The 22,216-nt window shown below is 41.6% G+C and overlaps 1 protein-coding gene across 1 annotated transcript in view; it reads left to right on the forward strand.

Moving 5' to 3' along the window:
- SAG (S-antigen visual arrestin) overlaps nt 1-21,434 on the forward strand; it is a 60,886-nt gene extending 39,452 nt beyond the window's left edge. Inside the window, exons 11-15 of the mRNA XM_068280701.1 lie at nt 1,288-1,425; nt 4,588-4,665; nt 7,016-7,039; nt 7,847-7,906; nt 17,478-21,434. Coding sequence (XP_068136802.1) covers nt 1,288-1,425; nt 4,588-4,665; nt 7,016-7,039; nt 7,847-7,906; nt 17,478-17,580 — 403 coding nt within the window. The 3' untranslated portion in view covers nt 17,581-21,434. The remainder of the gene's footprint in view (nt 1-1,287; nt 1,426-4,587; nt 4,666-7,015; nt 7,040-7,846; nt 7,907-17,477) is intronic.
- Nucleotides 21,435-22,216: the final 782 nt, after the last annotated feature.

Raw genomic sequence — 22,216 nt, forward strand, 5'->3', positions numbered from 1 at the left:
CCGAGGGCAGACTGGTTGCTTGATCTTCATGATTTTAATGATGCTTTGATACCAATAAAAGAGCTTATTTATTGAAGACGGTGCTGACTCATTGGAACGCTTTTTATAAAAGATATACTTTATCAATGTTGTTTATATTGAATTCCTAGTTTTATTAATAATAATAGAATTTCGTTAATATACTTCACTCATCTCTCCACATTTCAGAAGCTAAATTGTGTCTGTTCAAACACAGTGCAGTGACAGCTTTCTTCAGCAATTTCTGCCTTTCTGACTGTGATTTCGGATACCTAGGGAATGTATGCACTTTGCACACATGCATATAATAAGGGCTCCGGTTAAAAAGAGGTGCCAGACATAAACAATATTAACGTTATCGTTTTGTAAAATGGGTGCCAGGATATAATGTAAAATATTGTTTATAATACTGATATTCTACTATTCCCCACTGTAACCTCTATTTTTATGTTTACTAAAATGAGGACCAGTAAATGTGATAAAATATTGTTTAATATACCAGTATTGTGCTACTTCATTCATAGAGTAAAATATCTTTAATACTCATCAATATTTTACTATAACCTAACCTTTCCTTACTCTGGCTGGTCCTAACGCTAAGACCCCCCTGGTAGTGCCTAACCTTAATCCCTCATTTTGTTTGTGTACAATACATTTGTTTGAGATTGTGATTTTATTTAACATAGAATAAAAAAATAATTGAGGAGTCAAACTTAAAAATAAAAGTTTTTTATATATAAGTTTAAGTGCGTTTTAAAAAAAACCCAATAATTTGTAACATAGGTGAAAATAGCAGAAGCTGCTTGTTCAAAAAGTGGAAATGGAAACTTTTTTTCTGAGAAAGCATAGGGAGCAGTTTTAGACACCATTATACAGTTTAGAAACAATTATTTGTTAAATAATGGATTATTGTAATTGATAAACTTGGAGTTCAGTGTGGACTGCTGTTGCTGGAGAAAGAATATAGCAATTGAATAAAGATCAGGAAGAAGGAAAAAGGCTTCTGCATAGGTGTATCTTACAGTGAACATAAATTTAGTGTTATGTTGATATGAGCAATTAGGGGGTGATACTGCAGGGAAGATATTGTAAACATGGGGTTTTGCTGCCTTTCCATGTGTCCTGATGAGCATGCAATTAATACATTACTAACCAGTAAGTATATTCAAAGTTGCATGTGAAGAAAGATTTAAAAATATAATCATCTTTCACAATATGAACTTTGTGAATGAGTTGGTAAGTTTAGTGTCATGTTCTTTTTGCCCATAGTCAAAAGATTCCATCAAAGGCATCCTGTACTCACACTTTCACCCTGCTGCCTCTCTTGGCCTACAATCGTGAGAAGAGGGAAATTGCTCTCGATGGAAAACTGAAGCATGAAGACACCAATCTGGCTTCAAGCACCCTGTATGTAAATATGGAAGAATGTACACCTTTTCTGCAAAATTCTAAAGCCTATTCTGATATATCAGTAATTGATGTTTAGAGAGGAATTTCAGTCTGGCATACAATGAACACTGGTTTTCCTTCTCTTCTTATTTGCATTTGTCCTATAGTAATGTCATCTTTGTACAATCACAAGTTCCCCCAGCTCAGAGTACTGCATTGCTAGGAGCTGTCATTATGTGGATATTGTATAACATGAAATTAATTTATTATGAGGCAAATTGTATATGCTATGCTTACAGAGTTGCTCACAGCAAAAAAAAAAACTGTGTTATGTTTGCAAAATTTTATTAGCTGCAGTTGGGGATCAATGAGCAAGCTGGAGAGATTTGCTGCAGTCAACATGTAATTGATAGCTTTCCCAGCAAAGTAAAACACAGTCTATTCACCTCTTCAGCAACTTTATGAAATAACTGTTTGTCGATCCAGGTTTTTACTGTATGGTTAATGTTTTAAGCTCGGTTCCCACTGGCATAGTACTCACTCGGTACGGCTTCTGAAACGTGGATCCAATGCAAAAAGTAGGGTTTGCTTCCACTTGCATTTTAAAATGGATCTGTTTACTGCTGATCCATTTCCATCCAAAAATGGAGCTGAGCGAACACTGAACTGACCACTCTGCTCTGAACCAAATGGACCAGTCGCATGTGCAAACTAATCCTTTTTTTTTTTTGATCAACAAAACTTAGTTTATTGAGGTCAAAGTCAGATACAACAGTAGAACATCAGGGCTTTCATACATAGAGTATAGAATACAAAGTTGCTTAGGCAGTTACAAAACAACAATTATCTAACATTAGCATTAGTATTTCTAGATAACCCAATATTTGCCAAAATCTGATCCCTGATAAGATCGGGGTCAGCATAATCATGTGCTGCAAGCCAGTTGCACCAATTTTTTTCAAACTTTTCAGTAGAACCTCTATGCATGTAAGTAATTTATTCTAATTATAAGGAGGCATTTAGCTGCAATATACACATATTTATAGAGGGGGGATTAGGGTTCTTCCATATTCAAAATCAATTTTTGAGCCACAAACAAGGATCTTAATATTGCAATTCTGGTATGATCAGAAATATTGCCATCTTCAAAAGAACCCAACACACAAACCAGAACAGTACGTGGGATTTTTGTGTTAAAAACTTTGTCTATAACATCCAGGATACCCTCCCAGTACCTTCTAAGTTTGGGGCAGTTCCATAGCATATGGAGAAGATCCCCATGATCTCTAGCACATCTGGGACACATTGGTGAGGGAAGCAGACCAAATCTATGTAGCCCTTTAGGTGTATAATGCGTCCTATGAATTATCTGAAGCTGAGTAAACTTTTGGGTAGCATTTACCCTTAAAGGAATAGCCTGCAATGCCTCCACCCAATCCTGATCTGAAAGATTCGGAATGTCTCGTCCCCACATATCTCAGCACCTCAAAGGGCAGTTCGGATGGAAGTCATCGAGTAGCATATTATAACATTGAGACATAAGACCCTGTTTTGTTGTTGCCTGGGCTACCATATTAAACACTGGAGATGTTTGAAGCTTAAACTTAAATATCTTTGCCTGTTTCTTGCGAACTAATCCTTAAAGGGAAGGTTCAAGCAAAATAAAAAAAATGAGTTTCGCTTACCTGGGGCTTCTACCAGCCCCATGTAGCCATCCTGTGCCCTCGTAGTCACTCACTGCTGCTCCAGTCCCCCGCTGGCAGCTTGCCGACCTCGGAGGTCGGCGGGCCGCATTGCGTACATTTTTACGCATTCCCGCTAGTGCAGGGACATTAACACATACCTTTTTCAATGCGTACATTTTTACGCATAGAACCAGTAATGCGTAAAATGTATGTGTTATTGTTCCTGCATTAGCGGGAATGCGTAAAAATGTACGCAATGCGGCCCGCCGACCTCCGAGGTCGGCAAGCTGCCAGCGGGGGACTGGAGCAGCAGTGAGTGACTACGAGGGCACAGGATGGCTGCATGGGGCTGGTAGAAGCCCCAGGTAAGTGAAACTCACTTTTTTATTTTGCTTGGACCTTCCCTTTAACTAATCCTATGTCCGAAGTTAAGTAAATCTTTTATGTATGTATTTTGGCTAGGGTCCAATTCGGTGCACTCCCCCCTTCCCCTGTATGTTTGTCAGCATGCAGACAGCTTATGCTGGTGTATGCGCATGGTGCACATGGACACATAACATTAGCTCCCTTGTGCGATTGGTAAGATGCACTGTCTTTCCCAGGAGAGGAAGTTAGGATGTGTGCTCCTAATCCATTGATAGGTTTGATGCAATAAATGTGTTTGCATGTCTGCACTATGCATGTTACAGGGCCAGAGTTAGGACACCTATGTTTACCTGGGTACTTCTGCGCAGTATAGGTGATTAAGCATAAGAATGCATTCTTCTGTGAACTAAAACCCTGGCTTTTAATTTAGCTGTAGGGATAACAGTTGTGCCTGGATGAGTGAATCTGTGAATGCAATTGTTTGAACATTTGCATGTGAGTGTGCGAAGGGTTAATAGATTTTCACTTTTTTATTTTGCTTGGACCTTCCCTTTAACTAATCCTATGTCCGAAGTTAAGTAAATCTTTTATGTATGTATTTAAAATTTTACAATATTTTTGCAGTTGTGGTCCTTTAAAACACACAGCCTATTATTTTGTACTCATGTCAGAAAATAATTTCTGTTAGGAAGGCAAAATTGTATTTAGCCTGGCAATGTTACACAATCTGGTACACTTTGCTAAATAAAGAGAAATTCTTTATTTAAATAACAATAACCCACTGTGATATAATTTTTACAGAAACAGGGAGTTTTGTCGCATGAGCATCTGTTGTCTTTCAGCTCTCTATAGATCGCAATGCTAATTTGTGACTCTAGGTGGCGCAAAGTGCTCAGATTCGGTGCGTGTGCTTGGCAAGATAGAGCGGCCACTTAGCAATCGGACGGTTATTGCCCAAACCTCCAAACATTTATAATAAATATACGCACTCTTTTTTGTTATTTTGTCATGTGATGTGCATTTGACTTTTTATCAGTATTCTGGTTTAGTTATATGGCATCAATTAGCAGACAGGCTGTATGTATATGTTACCATTAATTTTTTATGATTAAATCTTACTCTCTTTCAGGCTAAAGGAAGGCATTGATCGCACTGTCATGGGAATTTTAGTGGACTACAAGGTTAAAGTGACGCTCACTGTCTCTGGGTATGTGCTTTCAATTTTGGTACGCTCTGAATTCTGAACTACGATAAATGATCTTTGACACTTTGGCTCTACTTCATTTACACCTGCGTTAAGGCTTGGCAATTGAATCATGCAAATTCAAATTTGCTTCTGTTAACCAACAAAATAATGCCAGGAAAATATAAGCTCACCTGGTCATGTAGGGAAGAACTTAATTGAACATCTATTGTCCTAATTTTTTGTGTGGCTTTAGACTTGGAGAGGTGCAGTTTATGGATGCGCGAGAACGCCTCTGGCAGTCTCATGAAAATGTCCTCGAACATAGGTGATTGAAATCTACACCGTGTTTGGAGACTGTTATCTCTGCCAGGGCATAGATTTCAATCTTCTGTCTCAGTGTGTCCCCTGCTGTTGCCGCTACACTCAGCTGTCTGACAGCTGAGCTCCATGTGCCTGGTCAAGAGCAAATTTCATTGGCTCCTGACCCTATAATCACTGCTAGCCAATCACAGTGATCACAATTTTTAAACTAGAAAAAAATAGCCCTGGTTATTAAAGTAAACCTGAGATGGACTATTTAAAAGACTTTACCCAGGGCATGCGCAGAAGAGCCGACTGGGGCGCATTGGTGCTCATGAGGCTAGAGGAAGACCCAGGTAAGTATAAAATCTTTTAAATAGCCCATCTCAGGTACACTTTAAGCAGCCAGAGCCAGAAAGTCCCCCCCCTCCCCCCCCCCCAAAAAAAGGTTAAAGGGGCACTATGGCGAAAAATTGTAAAATGTAATATATAAGCAAATAGACTAATAAGAAGTATGTTTTTTTTCCAGAGTAAAATGAGCCATAAATAACTTTTCTCCTATGTTGCTGTCACTTACAGTAGGTAGTAGAAAGAAGCGACAGGTTTTGAACTAGTCCAACTCTTCATAAGGGATTCTCATTATTTATTTATTTTCAAAAGCACTTAGTGAATGGCAGTTGCTCTGTCCAACAGCCAAAAAACTGTGTAGCGAGCAGGGAAGCTGGCCAGCATCATTGTATAAATCATTTTTAGGGAATATCTTCATAAAGAATAAAAGCCTTGCTGAGAATCCTCTATGAATATAATATGATACTAGTCCAAAACCTGTCCCTTCCGTCGGATTTCTATTACTTACTGTAAGTGACAGCAACATAGGAGAAAATTTATGGCTCATTTTACTCTGGAAAAAAACTTCTTATTTTTCTATGTTTGCACATATTTTAAAATTTTACAATTTTTCGCCATAGTGCCCCTTTAACAAAGCCTTCCCACCATGGGCCTCATGCGCAGTAAGACTGCTGTGCACAGGGAGCTCACAGCAATTTTTACTGTTCATAGCGCTGAGGGAGCACTGCCCTTTAACCTATTAGCGGCGTGAGTGTTTCTTGGTTGCACATGCACGTTGCTATACTAGAACGGTACAACACGCATTACCATAGCACCATACTCTTTATCACGACAATACGCTTGGCACTAATGAGTTAACAGGTGGTACTCCCAAAGGGTCAGTAATGGTAAAACTGTTATACAGCCAGCGTAATGCAATCTTACTGCCACTTGGTGCATCAGGTCCCATGACTCTGTTAGCCCCCTTGCCTGCCATAGAGGCTAGAATTCTCATAACAGCTGAACCAGTCGCCATGGGGCTCCATTTCATGAATAATACCAGCCCATGTGATCCATAAAATGAAGGGGAGCCTGCAAGGGGCAGGGGGAAGAAATCTTTCCCACCTCTTACAAAGACCCCTTGTCTATGTCCAGGATATGGAGAGGGTAACTACCTCATGCACCTGGAATTAATTCCTGGGGGATTCTGGTGAGTCCATATTAATGACCAGGGACCTCCAAATATTTTCCCCTTCCTAGTTAAATGGGTGAAGAAGTTCATTTTTTGATTTTCCACCTATGGTGAATTGTTACATATATATATATATATATATACACACACAAAATAAAATCTTCTCTTCTGTAGCTTTCCTTCTTCTTCTGTATCCTGTGACCTAATCTACTTCTACTTACTTCTTTCATCTCAAGACTCTTTTATTTGTAAACTTTTTTCTTCTTGACTCCTGCTGTTCTTTTCCCATGTTCTCTCCCTGGACCTCGCCATTGTTCAGTTGATTGGAAAGTCAAAATCCTTCCTGTTGAGGATTCTGATTGGACTGATCAAAGGACCAGTGCGAAGCCCAAGCGGCAGATTCAAAGATGCTGCATGCCATTGGGGTTTCCTATTGGTCTATGCTTTGACCAATGAGATTCTTTAGCAGGAATTGTAACTAGAACAGAAACATGAACATGCTGTGTTTATTTTTTTAGTTTTGTCATTGACTTTTCTCTTTCTTTCTGACAGCTTGTTGGGAGACATGACTTCCAGGTACCATTCTTGTATTTTCACCATACATGCCTTTTACAGACTGGAAACCGCATTGATAGTGGGGAGTTTGGGCTTATTATTTATTTACCAAAAAGATTATTCAAACGTTTCAAGTTGTAGAGAGGAGTGGGCCACGTATTGGCGTTTTCATGAAACTGAAATCATACTATTGCTGATCTGCTAAGCATTCAGCAATCCCTATAGAGTTAGTGTGACTGGTGAAGGTTACACTGTTATATCACTTAGCACTCCTTTATTTACATCCAGTCCACATTTTCTGAATCACTCATGACATCACAAATGAAGATGTCTTAGTAAATCAGGCCCACAATGTGAGAATAGCTCCATTAATACCAAGTAAGTTGCAATTGGCCAAGACCAATGAAAGGTAAATACCTTATCTTTGTATTTGCCCCTGAGATTCCTCATTATTACTTTTTATTTATTAAGATAAGAGAAAATATCACCAGGTAACAAAGCAGACCACTGAACTGTGTATAAGAATATGTACACCTTATATAGGTCCCACGTTTCAGCTGGTATTGTCAATGACCTTTTCTATCACAATAAGACAATTAGAACTATGCAAAATTACGCTGACAGGTTCAGGACATTTGTTTAATCATTTTCTATATATTATATTTTTTTTATTTGTTTTAAAATGAGATCAGTCTATTGAACAGGGCAGCTGGAAAAGTTTGATTGCACTGGCCCAACATAATGATGCTTTGCATTCAGCTCTATACATGTGCGGGTAACATAAAAGACAGATGTGTTTTCAGTGTGTATTGTCTGTTGTCATTGCAGTGAGGTCTCTACGGAACTCCCCTTCATCCTCATGCATCCTAAACCAGAGACAGGTAAGGGGTGATTTTAATATCCATTGTACTTAAAGAGGAACTCCAGTGAAAATAATGTAGTAAAAAAGTGCTTCATTTTTTACCATAATTATGTATAAATGATTTAGTCAGTGTTTGCTCATTGCAAAATCTTTCCTCTGCCCAATTTACATTCTGACATTTATTACATGGTGACATTTTTTACTGTGGGCAGGTTATGTAGCTGCTCCTAGCTGGTTTGGCTGTTAGAGACAACTGTAAACAGCTAATTCCTGTCTGTGAACCTTGTTACATTCCAACAAACTGCCAAAAGTACCGCGGTACTCAGAGCTTCTTGTGGGAGGGGTTTCAGCACAAAATCAGTCATACATCGCCCCCTGATGGTCTGTTTGTGAAAAGCATTATATTTCTCATGTAAAAGGGGGTATCAGCTACTGATTGGGATAAAGTTCAATTCTAGGTTGGAGTTTCTCTTTAATAAAGAGTGCCATACCATGCTAATAATTCATTGCTGGGTTCAACTAGCTGTAGAACTTTTAGGATAAATATTCAAGCTCTCTTGTAGTGTATTCATGCAGATCCTTGGGATATGTGGATCATTTCTTTAGGCCCGTTTCATATGGGCAGGTGTAGGTGATGAATGCACTCCGTCAGCTGGGCGCTGGGAAGTGATGAGTTTGGGCATTTGGTAGGTGCCTATTTCATGCAGGCACAGGTGAGCGATCCGAACATGCCCACAGCCACACTCAGGCCTGAAGGTTCTTTGCTGCCATGTAACTCTCCTGTGTTTTAATCGCTGGCACACCTGGGAATACAGATGCTGCCATTCAGCTGCATGAAATTGCAGGTGGAAGGCAGTCAGTGGCCAGCAGATTGGAGGCTGAACTATGCGCTAAGTACGCAGTTCAACCATCCATGTGAAAGAGCCCTAACACCGGTTTGATTGGTGTTTAACTACACTGACAAGCAACAATGACTAGGAATTTAAGTATCTCTGCAAAAAAAAAAAAAAAGTTAGGCTATAGATATTTTTTTTCAAGAGACCCAACACCATTTTACATCTCTTTCTAATGTATTCTGCATGGAAATCTTTATACTACAGAAAGTTTGCTAATCTATACCTGAAATGTATTCTGCTTTAGGAGTTTGTTAGGGAAGGTTAGGAGCCAAAGGAAACTGAGCATCAGGGCAATTTTTTTTTTACAATGGACATTTACATAAGGAAGGTTCTGAATTGAGTGTTCCTGGGAAAGGGGGGGGGGGGGGGGAGGCAGTTGAGGAGAGTGGTATTACTTTCCTAAAGGGTCTGCTCCTGTGGCCTCTTGTCCATATGGAGTGCACCATGTTCCTTACATAGAACCCTGAGCAGTGCCGCATTTTGTTGTTCCGTAACGTGTAGTGTGCGGGCACCCGCCATAATGCATGCACAAAGATATGCTCGCATCCATGAACTACATCTCCTGGCATGCATTGGGGCGTGCGCAAACACTACATGGCTGGGCACTACAAGTGGGGACTACATGGGGAACATGGTGCACTCCATAGTAATGCTGTTCACCCCAACCCTTGCCCCACCAACAGCATACTCCATTCAGAAACTTCCTTTATGGAGAAGTTAATTTAAAAAAAATCCCCTTGCTTTAAAGCATAACATTCAATATTTTTTTTTCTTCTCTATCACTTTTGTCCCAAAGTATTGCCATTTGTCACAAGTTCCCCCAGCACACAGAACAACCTTGCTGGGAGATGTTACTGCATGTATAGTATCATTGCATTCATTCAGAAATCATTTGTAAGCAGCTCTGTATAAGCACAGAACGCATACCGTATTTTTCCTTACCAATGTCACTGATTTTTGATGGAACCCCCCCACAACCCTCTGCTGTCTTTTTTCAGTCTTATCAAATGCATTTAGTGTTCAAAGCACAACATTTGCAGCACTGCAGCATGTAACTGATACAAGCAACATGTGATGGAGGCTCCTCACAGCTACAGATCTGTCCCTTTACTTGTTACTAATATTATTCAATGTACTTAGCCATATTAGTAGCATTTTGTAACTATACAGACAGGTAGCGCAGCCAGCTAACAGGATTTCCCACAGCAACACATCACAGACACATGCAACAGCCCAGCGATTGGAAATTCATGAACATTATACATGCTAGAAGGAATATCGCCAATGGAAAAAAAATCTATTCATTGTCCCTGTAGAGGCATCATTTGAAAATATTTCCAAATACAAATATAGTATGGTACTATAATATTACTATAATAATATTTGTAATAAACTGTATATTCTATAGTTAAGAAACTTTCATGTTTAAAAGGACCTTTAGTGGGTTTCTAAGGCCTCTTTCACAGTAGGACGTTGCGGTTTGATACAACGTTAAAAGTCGCAACGCAAATTACAGCGCAATGCCCCAAAAAAGTCGCAACGCAACTTAGGCGGCGCAGCACTATTTTTTAATTTTTTTTTTTTTAAATCATGTAGCTAGCCTAGCGCTAGCTACATGATAGCCGCTGTGCAGCGGCATCCCCCCACCCCCTCCGATTGCCTCCAGCGATAAAGCCCGTCCGGAAATCCCGTTCTGAACGGGATTTCCATGAGGGCTTCCCCCGTCTCCATGGCGACAGGCGCGATGACGTCACTGACATCAGAGGGAGTCCCGATCCACCCCTCAGCGCTGCCTGGCACTAATTAGCCAGGCAGCGCACGGGTCTCGGGGGGGGGGGCACCCTCTGATGGGGCGGGTATCGGCGAATCGGCGCGGAGCGGTGGCGATCGTAAGTAATACGCGGCTAGCAAAGTGCTAGCTGCGTGTATAAAAAAAAAATAATTATGAAAATCAGCCCAGCGGGGCCTGAGAAATCCTCCGCGGCGACTTACCCTGAGCTCAGCTCGGGGTTACCGCTAAGGAGGTTAATGCCCCGTTATGGTCGCATACAGTAGGGCATACAGGCAATGAAAAGTGTGCTTCCAGGTCATTACTGAGCAATGTGCAAACCGACCAACGCAGTTAATAACGTGTATAACACACAGCATGCAGTACTTTCTAATAACGCTACACGTTACACACAAACGCAACGTGTGCACTGTGAATGGGGCATTGATTTTTCATTGCAGTGAGTTATTCTGTGTTAAATGGTGTTTTAAAGTGCGACTTTAACGTCGCACTGTGAAAGAGGCCTAAAGGACACCTGAAGTAAGAGGAGTATGGAGGCTGCCAAATATATTTACTTTTAAACAATACCAGTTGCCTGGCAGTCTTGCTGATGTTTTATGCACCAGTAACGTTTGAATCACACACCTGAAACATGCATGTGACAAATCCAGTAAAACTTCAGCCAGACATCTTATCTGCATGTTTGTTCAGGGTCATTGGCTAAAAATATTAGAGGAAAAGCATCAACAGGACAGCCAAACAATGTGCATCGTTTAACCTGGACCGCAGATAGGCATAACCTGCGTCTTCCTAAAGGTGCGTACACACGTCAGATAAAAGTCTTTGGAAAATGAAAGATCACAGACCAATTTTACCCCCTTTCATGCAGTATGAGAGCCATACTCTACACCAGGGGTCTCAAATTCGCGGCCCTCGATACAATATTTTGTGGCCCTCGCCGGCAAAAGCTTCCTTATAGTTTGCTTCAGTGCTCCCAAGTAATTCGCTGCATCCCCGGCACTAAACGAGGGCTGCAGAGCCCCGAAATCGCCGGGGGGGGGGGGGCAATCCGCCGGCATTTCCTGGAAGGGGCAGAGCTTTCAGCTTCAGCTCTGCCCCTCCTGACGTCAATCGCCGCACAGATCGCCACCTCTCCCCGCCCCTCTCTGTGAAGGAAGAGTGAGAGGGGCAGGCAGAGGCGGCGATGCGCCGCGATTGTGAAATTCCATATGCGGCCCAGCCTCATCCTGACTTTGCTTCCTGCGGCCCCCCAGGTAAATTGAGTTTGAGACCCCTGCTCTACACAGTCTTTTCTATGGAGCTGAACTCCCCATCAGATAAAAATCTTTGCAAGATGCTGCACACAAAGACCGCTGTACACACACAACAGATCAGTATCTGCAAAAGATCAATCCCTGCAAAAGATCAGTTCCTGCAAAATGCATTCATAGTCTATGACATCTGCAGATCCCATACACACCTTGTTTAATGGACATTTATCTGCAGATCAGACAATTATCTGCCAATCTGAAGACCCAACCTGGTGGATCTGATCTACAGATAATTGTCCGTTAAACAAGGCGTGTATGAGATCTGCAGATATCATAGACTATGGGCCTGATTCACAAAGCGGTGATAACTCAGGTATCACGCCTAAAAGACTTTAGGCGTGATAACCTTTGCACCAGCAAAGTTATCACCGCTTTGTGCTCTAACTTTGCGCGCGGGAGTTCGCGCGAATTCCTTCAGATCACGCCTAAACTAAGTTTAGGCGTGATAAAGGGCTTTTCACAGGCGTGCAAAGTGTTTGCACCGCTTTGTGAATCAGGCCCCATGAATGCGTTTTGCAGGAATGGATCTTTTGCAGGAACTGATCTTTTGCAGATACTGATCTGTTGCATGTGTACAGCGGTCTTTGTGTGCAGCATCTTGCAAAGATTTTTATCTGATGGGGAGTTCAGCTCCATAGAAAAGACTGTGAAGGTATGGCCCTCATACTACATGGAAGGGGGTAAGATTGGTCTGTGATCTTTCATTTTCCAAAGACTTTTATCTGACGTGTGTGTACCCACCTTCAGCCTGATGCGGCGTAGCTTTAATGCTGGTGGCTCCCGTGCACAGGATGCGATCTGTACATCGGTCAGCAGCCGTTTTGACAGTGACCAGGAAGTGCAATTTTTTTTTAAAAGTCTCTGTTTCTTAAAGCGGCCAGAGCCTGCCATCCTCAATGAGTTAAAAGGAAGTAAATATGGCAGCCTCCATATCCCTCTCACTTCAGGTGTCCTTTAATTATATTGCCATACAGTCTGTGGTCGAAATTAGATTTATTTTTCAAACCTTGCAGAAAATCTGTAAGGCAGTGTTTTGAAATGCTTCCCATGGAGGATATCTAGGAATGGGTGTAATGAGTAGAAATAGTCATAAGATGCAAGGTTACATTTATAAAGGATTATGCAAGGATAGTGCAAATGTATGCAGTTTGAAAATGGACCCATTACGCCCCATCAAGGTGGAATTTGATTTGTCCAGGTTCAAGCGGCATAAATGTACCTACAAATTGTGCACAATCTTACATCGACTTGGAATGATTTGCATCTCATTGACCTTTCTTAGTACTGAGTTATGCAGGTTTGTGTGTTTTCTACCGTGCGATATTTGTAATTAACAAATACATTGTAAAGCTATTCTGTTTTTATTTATCTACCCCCTTGCCGGCCAGAAGCTTTTCCCAGGTCTCACTCTACCCTGGCTTTAACCCATAAGGGATCCTAACATTGACTGACTGTGTTTAAACACAGTTGCTTATAATTTTTTTTTCATTGATTCATGACTATGTAGTTAGGGTGAAAAAAAGACATAATTCTTTCAACCAATACTCAAAAAAACAAAAACAAAACAAAAACCTCACTGTCCTGCACCCTTAGAAGCACTGTTGATCCAGAGGAAGGCAGAAACCCTTCAGAAGTATGGGCCAATTTTCCTTAAAAGTCTCCTTAGGTAACTTGATCAAGACTCTAATACTTATTAGTGGAGATGTATGTAACCTTTCATCACTATGTGGTTACTCCCATGTTCAGGGTTGTCCTGGTATGCATGTGTACACATTATTGTGGTATTGCTACACAGTTCTTAAAGTATTCTAAGCCTTTATTTTGTGGTCCTGTTCATGTTTCCACTTTCTCTTTTTTATTATTTCCTGATCCATGGAATAACAACTACAGAAAGGTAAGCTTAAATATAATAAAAGGTCTAAGATCAAATCAAAGCAATATATAGATAGATTTAATTGCAGTGGAATCACCCCTCTACACACCCCTATGCTTTAGTGCTTTTACATGAAAAAACGGCTTCTGTATATATAAAAACAAAACAAGTATTCAAAGATTGCAAAATGACAGAAACACATTTGTTTGAGCTGACTGGTTACTAACCAGAAGGTATCATGAACTGCTCTCCTTAGCAATTTGCTATGATTATTTGTACAACACTTTACTGGGCTTTTGGAGCAGAGCTATTGGGTCACATGACCTGGAACTGCACTAGTGATGCGCTGAAATACTGTGGGCTAAACACAAACTTTGCATAGGGCTAATCAGATTTGAAAGGTTGATTGATGATACCTGACAGCTTGATTAACTTATCAGCACTTGTAAAATCAAGACAAACATTTATATTGTGTGGTCCTCCTGGCGGACTCAAAGCGCTTGAGCTGCAGCCACTAGGGCGTGTTCAGTAGACAGTACCAGTGTTAGGGAGTCTAGCCCAATGACTTCTTACTGGCTTACTGAACAGGAAGAGCTGAGATTTTAACACCATTTAATCATCCAACCACCAATGAATCATCCATCCAGGGGCGTAGCAATAGGGGGTGCAGCGGTAGCGACCGCATCGGGGCCCTTGGGCCAGAGGGGCCCCGAAGGGCCCTCCCTCAACTACAGTATTAGCTCTCTATTGGTCCTGTGCTCATACTAATCACTTCTATAGATACTTTGAATAGTGGTAATCATTAACAAGCTGTTCCCCATCCCATTCTTGCACCTCTGACACTGTAGTTACCATTGGCAGGTTTTGGTGCGCCGTATCAATTGTTATGTATAGAGTGCTTGAGGGGCCCCATTGTAAGACTTGCATCGGGGCCCACAGCTCCTTAGCTACGCCACTGCATCCATCCATCCTCGCGGCAAACCGCTCTGAAAAACACTACATCAGAGCGGTTTGCCAGGTGTTTTTGTTACAGAAGCTGTTCAGTAACAGCTTTTACTGTAACAGTATTTGTAATCTGCTACACAAAAACGCACCCAAAACCGCTAGGTATGTTTAGAAAACCTCTCTAAACATGCCTAGAATCGCTCTGAAATCGGCTCCAAAAACCGCTAGTGTATTGCGGATCTGCTAGCGGTTTTGGTGTGCACTGGGCTTAAAAGCTACCAGTAGTGGGAAGCCTCTGGGTGCTTCAAATGCTTCCCAGATCTTACTTATCCCCACCGCCGCAGCCCGAGATCCTCTTCTTGTTTGTGAGTATGGTGTACGAATGCAAAGTAGCATGAAACCACTCGTGCATGGAGGGAAATGTGTGCTACTGTGTAATTGTGTGCTGTTACTGTTATTATGAGAACTACAGGAAATTTCAGCATTACATGTGTTTTCTACCTACACTGCAGCTTTAGTCTAGCAGTCCATTCCCTCACCTTTCCCAACATTTACAGGACCACAGGACCTCATTCATTTCCTGCCGAGTCCTGGTTCTGTAATGCAGTGCAGCTGTTGTGTTCCCATTTAGGTTTTGTCTGGAATTTGTACTGCAGTCTAACACTTTGCTAACTGAACAATAGATTAAAAGAAAAAAAAACAACAACAAAAACCTCCCCATAAGGTAGCTTCATAATGGTTTGTGCTGTTGTGGGAAGCGCCATTTATTACAGAAGGGGTGCTGCTCTTCTGGCTACTGGCCTCTATGATATGGGCCATCTTCTTCACCTGGCTGTCAGCTTCTGCTGGCATTCGTAATTCAGGGCGGGGTCAAAGTAAATGTTAATTTATGTAAATAAAAATTAAATGTGATTAAAATGCACATGTCAATGGATAAAAGATCATTTTTAAGCTTCGCAGTACAACTGTATTAATCACTAAAAAATGCAAAGGGTGTAGTATAGCTAGAAATCTGGCAAAGTAAGTGATGTACAAGAAGTCCAGCAGAAGCACTTAAATATGCACAGACTAGTTTCTCCATTGTTGGCCACCAAGGCTTGTGACTCCTTGTCACAGAACTCTTGGTGTCCACCCAACACTGCTATTCCAGCGACGGAGATTTGGGTGCAGCCGGCGTCACCATAGGCCGTAACAGGAATTACAGCTATAGTGGCGCTCAGTAAGTAACTTCGGCACCATCAGAAGACGGAGCTGAAGTTACTTTTTAAACACTAATTCGGCCTCCAGCAATTGCTGGAAGCCGAATAATTTCATTCCCCACCATCCACGTGGACCTGGAGGGGGAATAGTATTTAACATCACCGGGAACTTGTGCAGAAGCAGGAGAAGCCGTACCGGCTGTGTCCTGCGCCCAAGTCTCCTGTCGGCGATTTCTCTCGTATGTGTGTCCACCACCCTTACTAGTATTCTTCTTGCCAATTGAAAGCAAGGGTCATCTTATTTTTTTACTGATTGATTTATCTCTGTTCCAAAGGATATTCAGTGACTTGCGAGTTTACTTCAGTGCATCCCCATACTACTATTTTTTGCATAATTTTTTTTTCTTTTTTACACACTTTTTCACAAAGTGGCACGGAATGTTCTTTTTGTCATCACGATGTAGAATATATTATGATAGCGACTCACCATAAAGTGGACCTCCCGGATATACAAGTAGTTATACTACAGTAACTTCAACTATTTGACTTCACTGCTCACCATTTAAATAACTAGTGAAAACCAGTGAAAATTTAGGACATATTAAATAAGGTGGATACTTAGATCATATATGGCATACATTCAAAAACGCTCAGGTAAATTTGGGCACAGGGTGAAGTCGAAATACAGCTCATCCTAATCTAATTATAGTGCTGCCCTTGTTATTATCGGTTCCCCTACTGACTACGTAAATATGTATCCACGTAATTTGGGCTCCAGCTAGTGTATTGTCATACAAGAACTGTATCTCTATCAGAGTTGAATCAGTTTTTTTTTTTTTTAAATAAACTGACAAAAAAATAGCAAAATGTCTGAGTTTGAATACTTTCTATAACTGCTGTACTTGTGAATGTATATACAGTATACATCCTTCCCATGAAGAATGAAACTGATGTATATGTCAGTGTGCCATTCTTTTCTTCTCCTTTCTAATTCATCTACAAGTATTGTGCTTAGGAGTCAAAGAATGGACATATTTTTATGCTTAAAGTTGTCTGAAACTAAGCATTTCTTTGCTCTAAAAGATTCCTTACAGCTTTAAAGCTACTATCGCAAGAAAAAAAAATGAAAGCAGAACAGCATTCAAACAGTTAAACACAGCACTTTGTCCTGCCATTGAAAGCCCCTTCAGCTTATGATCCGAAGTGAAGATAACAGTATATTTTGTTTACATTCCTCAGTTGTGTGTAAGAACTGAAAAATGTGCTCTCTGTGAAGCTCTCTCTGCTTCAAGCATACACACAGTTCAGAACAGCTCACTAGAAAATTTTAATATGCAATAAAAAGCAGCTTGAATAAAATGCAAATGGCATCTTTCAGAGAAGATAAAGTGTACTTTGGGAAGTTATTTGTAAACAGACAATATTACTTGTGCACAAAAGCAAATATGGTAACTGTATGGGTAATAAAGAGTAGGAAAATACATTTTAATTGAATTAGGTCAGAGTTTCAGACCACTTTAATGAAACCTTAGAACTCTAAATGTGTTTTTGCTAATGAACAGTGTCTTCTGTTCCTCTCCTACAGTGAACAGGATGCAGACATGGTGTTTGAAGAATTTGCACGTGACCCACTTAAAGATGAACTGCATCCTGAAGAAAAGGATGAAGAGGAAGATGATGAAAAATAAGAGGAACAAAAGTTAGAACTGCCCTGAAATAATACTTTGCAACAACGAAAGGGAAGGGGTGTTTTGCAAGTATACAAAACCTATAGAAGATCAGATACATACAGTAAAAACAAGACATGGAAAACAGCATTTCTATTACTTAGTGCTTTCAGCTGAAGCCCACTGTAGTTTTTCCCTGTTGCTTCTGACTTGTGATACTATTATACCATAGTGCATGTTGCTTGTTTCAGCTTGTGTTACTCTATCTATAGCATAAGAGAAATTAGAAAACTGGAAGAGACTTTAGATGTGTGTTGCTTTATTTATTTAAGATGCTCGTAGGATCCTGTTTCACAGGACAACACAGTCCTTATGCGGGGAATACACTATTTTTGACAGATAGATGGCTCGATTGATAATTTCCAACAGGCTCAATCTGATTTCGATCATTTTTCTGATCGATTTTTTTCACAGAAGTGAATGGAAATTGGTCAGAAAAAAAAACCAATTGGAAAATCAATCGGCCAGTAAATCTGCCGAAAAAACTCAATGTTTATTCCCAGCATCAAAGTGACCCTGTAATAGATCCATTTATATAAATTCACAGTTATATCTTAAAAAACAAAAATGTTAATATAAACATTTCCTTTTTTCTCTTTGTATAAATTAAAACTGAAATAATGCAGGTCAACTCTGCTTGTCAGTATGAGTCATCAGAAGGGAGGTGTAAAGAATGGTCACATTGGAGACGGCTGCAGTCAGGCTAGAGGGAGGCGTAAAGAATGATCACATTGGAGATGGCTGCAGTCAGGCTAGAGGGAGGTGTAAAGAATGATCACATTGGAGACATCTGCAGTCAGGCTAGACTAGAGGGAAGTGTAAAGAATGATCACATTGGAGACAGCTGCAGTCAGGCTAGAGGGAGGTGTAAAGAATGATCACATTGGAGACAGCTGCAGTCACGCTAGAGGGAAGTGTAAAGAATGATCACATTGGAGACAGCTGCAGTCAGGCTAGAGGGAAGTGTAAAGAATGATCACATTGGAGACGGCTGCAGTCAGGCTAGAGGGAGGTGTAAAGAGTGATCACATTGGAGACGGCTGCAGTCAGGCTAGAGGGAAGTGTAAAGAATGATCACATTGGAGACAGCTGCAGTCAGGCTAGAGGGAGGGGTAAAGAGTGATCACATTGGAGACAGCTGCAGTCAGGCTAGAGGGAAGTGTAAAGAATGATCACATTGGAGACGGCTGCAGTCGGGCTAGAGGGAAGTGTAAAGAATGATCACATTGGAGATGGCTGCAGTCAGGCTAGAGGGAGGGGTAAAGTATGATCACATTGGGGACGGCTGCAGTCAGGCTAGAGGGAGGGGTAAAGAATGATCACATTGGAGACGGCTGCAGTCACGCTAGAGGGGGGTGTAAAGAATGATCACATTGGGGACGGCTGCAGTCAGGCTAGAGGGAGGGGTAAAGTATGATCACATTGGGGACGGCTGCAGTCAGGCTAGAGGGAGGCGTAAAGAATGATGACATTGGGGACGGCTGCAGTCAGGCTAGAGGGAGGTGTAAAGAATGATCACATTGGAGACAGCTGCAGTCAGGCTAGAGGGAGGCGTAAACAATGATCACATTGGAGACGGCTGCAGTCAGGCTAGAGGGAAGTGTAAAGAATGATCACATTGGAGACGGCTGCAGTCAGGCTAGAGGGAAGTGTAAAGAATGATCACATTGGAGACGGCTGCAGTCAGGCTAGAGGGAGGTGTAAAAAATGATCACATTGGAGATGGCTGCAGTCACGCTAGAGGGAGGCGTAAAGAATGATCACATTGGAGATGGCTGCAGTCACGCTAGAGGGAGGTGTAAAGAATGATCACATTGGAGACGGCTGCAGTCACGCTAGAGGGAGGTGTAAAGAATGATCACATTGGAGACAGCTGCAGTCAGGCTAGAGGGAAGTGTAAAGAATGATCACATTGGAGACGGCTGCAATCAGGCTAGACTAGAGGAAAGTGTAAAGAATGATCACATTGGAGATGGCTGCAGTCAGGCTAGAGGGAGGTGTAAAGAATGATCACATTGGAGAAAGCTGCAGTCAGGCTAGAGGGAGGTGTAAAGAATGATCACATTGGAGACGGCTGCAGTCAGGCTAGAGGGAGGGGTAAAGAGTGATCACATTGGAGACAGCTGCAGTCAGGCTAGAGGGAAGTGTAAAGAATGATCACATTGGAGACGGCTGCAGTCGGGCTAGAGGGAAGTGTAAAGAATGATCACATTGGAGATGGCTGCAGTCAGGCTAGAGGGAGGGGTAAAGTATGATCACATTGGGGACGGCTGCAGTCAGGCTAGAGGGAGGGGTAAAGAATGATCACATTGGAGACGGCTGCAGTCACGCTAGAGGGGGGTGTAAAGAATGATCACATTGGGGACGGCTGCAGTCAGGCTAGAGGAAGGGGTAAAGTATGATCACATTGGGGACGGCTGCAGTCAGGCTAGAGGGAGGCGTAAAGAATGATGACATTGGGGACGGCTGCAGTCAGGCTAGAGGGAGGTGTAAAGAATGATCACATTGGAGACAGCTGCAGTCAGGCTAGAGGGAGGCGTAAACAATGATCACATTGGAGACGGCTGCAGTCAGGCTAGAGGGAAGTGTAAAGAATGATCACATTGGAGACGGCTGCAGTCAGGCTAGAGGGAAGTGTAAAGAATGATCACATTGGAGACGGCTGCAGTCAGGCTAGAGGGAGGTGTAAAAAATGATCACATTGGAGATGGCTGCAGTCACGCTAGAGGGAGGCGTAAAGAATGATCACATTGGAGATGGCTGCAGTCACGCTAGAGGGAGGTGTAAAGAATGATCACATTGGAGACGGCTGCAGTCACGCTAGAGGGAGGTGTAAAGAATGATCACATTGGAGACGGCTGCAATCAGGCTAGACTAGAGGAAAGTGTAAAGAATGATCACATTGGAGATGGCTGCAGTCAGGCTAGAGGGAGGTGTAAAGAATGATCACATTGGAGAAAGCTGCAGTCAGGCTAGAGGGAGGTGTAAAGAATGATCACATTGGAGACGGCTGCAGTCACGCTAGAGGGAGGTGTAAAGAATGATCACATTGGAGACGGCTGCAGTCAGGCTAGAGGGAAGTGTAAAGAATGATCACATTGGAGACGGCTGCAGTCAGGCTAGACTAGAGGGAAGTGTAAAGAATGATCACATTGGAGACATCTGCAGTCAGGCTAGGGTGAGCTACTTTAGACTACTTTCCCGCTAACGTTGAATAGTGTCGGACAATATAATTGCATTGCTAATGCAATTACATTGTAATGGTACGTTCACACCAGCGTGTGAGCAGTGCGGCGGAATCCATCGAAATAACGTGATGCATGCACTGCGTTACTGAACAACATGCTATGCAACTCACCAGTGTGAAGCCAGCCTAAGGCCTCTCTCAGACGGACAGCTGAGAAGCAGTGAATTCACCGCCTGTCAGATGCTCTCTTGTGCAGGTGCCCCCCCATGGAGGGTAGTGTTACAACCACTGCCATTCTGCTGCATTGTAATTGCACCCAAATAGCGTTTGTAGGTGGCAGACACTGAACTGCCCGAAAAGAGCGCAGTTCAGCTTCTCGTCAGAAAGACGCCTTACTCTACTAGAAACTGAACGTCATCAGGGTAAGAAATTGCAACCATAGTTTCATATAGCATTTCAAGATATAACTGAAGGTGCATGGCATGGATTCACTACTGGGTCACTTTAAGACCATTTAAATTGACATGTACAGAACAACAAACCACACACATTAAATACCAATTCATGTACATATTGAAAGAGTTGTTGTGATGCTACAAATTTCAAATAAAGAAAGTTATGACTGATATTTGATGACTTTGTTTTTTATTAAAAAAAAGATATAATATACATGGAGTCATCCTGTGACATTCAGCACAAGAGAAATTACATTTATTTTGCTCATCTTTTTGTGAAAAATTATTCACATTTAATATCAGAGCTATTAATGCATTAGTGCAAAGCATTGTAAAACGCCATACACTAAGGCTTCTTTTACACTATACGCTGAAAAACTGATGTGCTTTATCTCTCCATAGCAGTGCATTGTGAAAAAGCTTTCAGTTTAAAACGTGTAAAGTGCAACTTGAGCCATAGGAAAACAGACATTACTTTTGAAAATCAGTTGCCCTTTCAGTTATAGCTGACAGCAACTGATATAGTTTAAAAGGACCCTTAGGGCCTATTCACACTGAACGCTGAAAAATGGACACATTTAACTGATCAGTTGTTCCATAGCAGTGCATTGTGAAAAAAAGCTTCAGTTAAAACACATCTAATGTGAACTGAGCCATAGGGAAACATGGACAATGACTATCATTCATAAAGCATTACGGTAATGCAGAAAACAGCTGATTTTACCGAGCACTTAGCAAAATGTAAATTTATATAAGCAGTTACCGCATGTAAAGCTGAAACTACTGAGCAGTGAGGTAAATTACTGACTTGTGCGGTAATTACCTCATCACATGTAAGTGAATGTCAATTCATAAAGATTAGAACAGGCGGTAATGGCACGGAACATACCGCCTGTTTTGAAGTGGTGATAAGAGAGTGAAGTCTATGTGGGACTGTGTGATGTTAATGGAGACT

Source organism: Hyperolius riggenbachi, chromosome 4, assembly GCF_040937935.1.
Source record: "Hyperolius riggenbachi isolate aHypRig1 chromosome 4, aHypRig1.pri, whole genome shotgun sequence".
NCBI lineage: Eukaryota > Metazoa > Chordata > Amphibia > Anura > Hyperoliidae > Hyperolius > Hyperolius riggenbachi.